We start from the raw sequence: 4,898 nt of genomic DNA on the forward strand, positions 1-4,898 counted from the left end.
ACTGTTTCTCATAATGATTTTGCCAGGCCGCCAATCATTGTTTCCTGGACTCTGGAAGTAAACGTTTTGGTCCAAATTCAGCCGGGGGAGGTCTCTTGCTCTTTTATCATAGTGTTTTTTTATGGTGTACCTGTGACGGGCTTTCGCCCGCAAGCCTTCTGTGTAGCTTTCGGGCTCAAGGGCTTTAGTCAGGGGTAGTAGTGACCGTGGTACTCTGTTCAAACACAACTGGGCTGGGCTATAGCCACAGTCCTGTTTGGGAGTGTTGCGAAGTTCCAGCAGGGCTTCGTATTGATCATCTCCGGTTCCGATGGTCTTTCTCATCATGTTTTTGATTGTTTTTACTGCGGCCTCTGCTTTTTCGTTGGCTTTGGGGTGTCCGGGATCGGACCTGATGTGCGATATGTTCCATCTGTTAGTGAATACGGCGAATTCGTGAGACGTGTATTGAGGCCCGCAGTCAGAGATTAGGACTTTAGGGACTGGCAAAGTGAGCTTTAAGTTTTCTAATCACCTCGGTTGAGGTTGATGTTGTTAATAAGTCAGCTTCGATCCAATTTGAGAAATAGTCCACTGTAATCAAGTATGTTCTCCCTTGGATCTCCATTAAGTCTGTTCCAACCTTTTCCCAAGGTCCTTTTCCTTCAAATGTGGCCACAACGTTTCTCTTTGATTGCTTGGCTTATTCTCTTGGCAGGCAGTGCACGAGTCGGACATCTGTTTGATTTCTGCAGCCATTCCTGGCCAGAAAATCAGAGCCCTCGCCCGCCTCATCATGCTGTCGTATGCTAGGTGGGAGGCGTGTAACTTCTCATTCATCTCTGAGCGCATGCTTTTGGGAATTAGTACTCTTTCCCCCTTGACGATGATTCCATTACTTATACTCAGGGTTTCGGCAAAGTCATAATAGGGCCTCAGAGCTGCGGGAACGGCAGTTTTCTTGACAGGCTTCAATGTCTTCAATGGTCTTTCGGAGAGCTTGTAGAGTTTCATCAGCATCTGTTTCGCTTCTAATTCGGTCTAGCAGTGGATCGGGAATATCGAGGATTTGTTGGGTGTTGAGGTTCAATATTTCTTCTGTAAATGGCTTAGTGTTGCATGCACGGGACAACGTGTCGGCTATGTACAGTTCGTTTCCGCGAACACACTTGAATGTGAAATCATATCTATTGCTTCTCATGATGAGGTTCTGTAACCGTCTTGGGGCTTGGTTTAGGAGTTTTTGTAGGATGGTAGCAAGGGGTTTGTGGTCATTTAAGATTGTGACGGGTCTGCTAAAAGTGTATTGATTGAACCTCTCAAGTCCGAAAACTACTGCCAGTAGTTCTTTCTCTATTTGAGCCCATCTCTTTTCCGTTGGTGTTAAGACTCGTGAGGCATACTCCAATGGTTTCCCTTCCTGCATCAACACGGCACCAAGCCCATCTTGGCTGCTGTCGACCTGAATTTCAAGGGATTTGGCTGCGTTATAGAAACCCAGCACCGGGGTTGTTGTTATCATTTCTTTTAATTTCCTAAAGGCGACTTCGCATTCCTCATTCCAATCAAAATCCGTTTCTTTCTTGGTGAGTTCCCGCAGGGGGTGTGATATGGCTGACAGGTTGCTAAGGAACTTTGATAGGTACTGCACCATACCACAGAATCGTCGGACTTGCTGCGCGTTTGTAGGGCGATCCATGTCTACTATGGCCTGCACCTTCTTGGGGTCTGGTTTAATGCCTTGTGCGCTGATGACGTGCCCCATGAATTCGACCGCCCCTTTTTGTTCCAATGTTTTGCTCTCGTTCAGTATTATGGATTTTCTTTTGCATCTTTCTCGCAGATTTTCCAGTTTTGCCTTATGGTCCCACAACGCCTCTTCCATTTTTCTGTCACACCCGACTACAATGATGTCGTCGGCAACATTGATGCAGCCGCTGAGGCCTTCCAGTGCTTGTGACAATTTTCTTTGGAAGATTTCTCCACTGACACATAGTCCGAAGGGCAGCCTTGTCCATCTATAACGGCCGTAAGATGTTGATTTGTTGATTTGTTGATTTGAGGCACATCGGCACAATTTAGGCCATGTCGTGCCTGCAGTCCCTTAAGGACTACTCTCTCTCTAAACAACAAGGGCCAGATTCTATACAGTCATATAATTAAAATTAAGGTCTATTCACAGTTAAAATAGTAAAGGTAGTAAAAATTTAAATATTTGGTAAAAATCTAATGTAAATAGTGCATGTTCACAAATTCAGAAATCAGATCTTCGTAGATAGCCCCACTTCCTGAATAAAGCCCAGTACCTTCCCAGGGTCGACATTATTAAATAGTGTTTTTAGATTAGTGGCTCTAAAATGTTTCGCCCTGACATCCTGGTATCTGGGGCAATCAACGAGGATATGTTCCACGGTGAGGCGACCGTAAGATGTTATCATTGTTGTCAGGATACTTGATTCTTTGTCAAGGCGAACATGCCAATAGGCTTCTTTAACGTCAAGTTTCGAGAAGACTTTGGCGTTCTCGAACTGGGGTAGAGTATCTTCAAATGTGGGGAGTCTGTAATGCTCCCTTTTCAAGACTCTATTCAAGTGTTGTGGATCTATACAGATTCGCAAATCTCCGTTTTTTTCTGAACAATGGCCATTTGACTGACCCAATCCGTTGGCTCCTCTACCGGGACCAGTATTTTTCTCTTCACGAGTACATCAAGCTCTTTCTTGACTTTGTCTCTGTATGCGAAAGGAATATTGCGGCATGCAGACACCACTGGAGACTTGCTTGCATCGATGGTTAGTTTCGCTTCTCCTAGGTCACCTATGTTATCGTTGGTTGACTGAACTTGAGAGACAAAATTGTTGTCGTTGAGTGTAATGAGGTCCAGTTCTTGACACGTTATCAAGCCTAGGAGGCATTGGAAGTTATTTCCAACGACGACGAACTTCACTACAGTTGTTTTCCCAGTTTTTGGGTTTGTCATTGGTAAATCAGCAACTCCTTCTGGCTTCTGTTCAGTCATGTTCCACATTCTTAGAGTTTGTGTGGTCTCCACTGCTTGACATCTCTTGACAAATCTTTTACAAATGATGTTGACGTCGGCTCCTGTGTCTAACTGGAATTTCACTCTTTGACCATTCACTACGAATTCAGCCGTGAGCCTGTCTCTTGTCGACTTGAGTGCGTTTATTGTATTTAGCCACTCTGGCTCGTACCCTGACGCCTTGTGTACAAGTGTGCTTCCTTTTACTCTGTTGCACTTTCTTGCGAAGTGGTATCTTTCCCCGCATCGCTTGCATGTCTGTCCCCAAGCCGGGCATGCTGTTTTATTGAACGCGTGGTGTCGTCCACAGAATCGGCACTCTAAGGGTGTAGCTGTAGATTTTTGTGTTGTTCTTTCCATTTTGTCAACTTGGGCCTGAGTTTCAGCTCGTATTTCCTCAACACTGGTCGTTGACTGTTCGAAGGCTCTGCAAATCTCAATTGTTCTTTTCAGGGACAGCTCTGGGCATGCCAGGAATTTGTCCTGCACTTTTCTGTCTGAGGAGAACACTATTTTGTCCCGGATCATCCTGTCTGGCTCCTTAAAATTACATTTGTTTGCCTGGGACTTTAGCTTCGTTAGGTAGGTTTCAAATGGGGAGCAGATGGGTAATTTCAAAAAGCGAAACGTCTCTAACACTTCGTTGTCTCTTGGGTTGCAGTAGTCGTGTAGCTTTTTCAATAGTGTCTCCGGGTCGCCCTCGTCCTCCCCTTCCTGGTATGTGAATTGGTCACTGACTTTGATGTCCTGTGGGCCGGCATAATGTAGTATGATGGCCTTCTGTTGGCTTTTGGGCCTTCCGTAGGCCCCCGTCGCCTGCAGATATATTTCCATCTGTCGCCTCCACCGTCTGAAATTTTCGCTAACATTTCCTTCCGTTAGCTCCAGGCAATGGGGTGGCGTCAGTAGATTTTCCGATATCTTGAGTAACTCTGTCTCTACTGTCTGATTTATAAATCTCTTGGTTGCCTCCCTTGATAGGCCAAAGCGTACGTGACCTTGTGGGTAGACTGTCCGATATAGCTCTCAATTTATCATTCATCTCTCCCTTGACGTCTAGTCTTCTACTTCTAGCGAGAGTGAAAGCACTTACGTGGTTCACTTTCCGCTGCCACCATGTTAAGTATGGCCTGGCCACCATGTTAAGTATGTCCTGAAGAATTGAGGCAACAATTGTCGTAGTTGGGCCGAACACTTTTAATCATCAACATAGGACGCCATCTTAGGCAGGAAGGACATGTTCACAACAAAAGACTCATAACTCACAATGACTAAGGGCTATAACTTACATATCAAATATTAACAGTCTTTACAAAAACCTAGTCTTGCTCCAACTGACTTCACACACCGTGCTGGTTCTCGCCTCGTCTTGGTCACATAGCGAGGTAACGTGAAGTCTTTCTAACACACTCGCTCTTATATAGTGTCTCTACTGGCCTACTCGAACCTTCTTGACCACTCCAGTTGATCACTTTCGCCGTGACTTGCGTGCGTAATATTTACACACAGGTCGTTGCCGAACTGGCGTGTACTGTCACTGGTCACAGTTGACCGCTCTTCCTGCGCTGGACTGTGGCGATTTGGGTAGGCTAAAAACACACAGCACTACCCCCATCTGTGTCACCACCAGGTTTACAACAATATCTTAACGTTTGATTCAGTTAGGACTCCATATAAGTAATAGTGTCTTAAAAGTCAATGTTTTTACAACTTCTTAACAGAGTTAAACGACTTAAAAGTGTTTCAAATGTGGGCCCCAACTGGCCATGAGTCATGGTCCCAAGCGTAATGAGCTCCACCGCGCCATGGTTGCTACGCCACAGCTGTGGGGCCCTATTGCTTGTGGGCCCGGGTTCATTGAACCCCTTCGCGCCATGGA

At 45.6% G+C, this 4,898-nt stretch overlaps 1 protein-coding gene across 1 annotated transcript; it reads right to left on the reverse strand.

The window, feature by feature from the left end:
* Positions 1 to 2,581: 2,581 nt before the first annotated feature.
* On the reverse strand, positions 2,582 to 3,853 carry LOC129928767 (uncharacterized). Its single transcript, XM_056044570.1, has one exon. It carries the CDS (start codon positions 3,851 to 3,853, stop codon positions 2,582 to 2,584), a length of 1,272 nt encoding a protein of 423 aa, XP_055900545.1.
* Between the last annotated feature and the right edge of the window lie 1,045 nt (positions 3,854 to 4,898).

This window comes from Biomphalaria glabrata, chromosome 10 (assembly GCF_947242115.1).
Source record: "Biomphalaria glabrata chromosome 10, xgBioGlab47.1, whole genome shotgun sequence".
Classification (NCBI taxonomy): Eukaryota; Metazoa; Mollusca; class Gastropoda; family Planorbidae; genus Biomphalaria; species Biomphalaria glabrata.

Coding starts and splice junctions, on each gene's coding strand:
- LOC129928767 (XM_056044570.1), bottom strand. CDS start 3,853: ATGGAAATATATCTGCAGGCGACGGGGGCCTACGGAAGGCCCAAAAGC.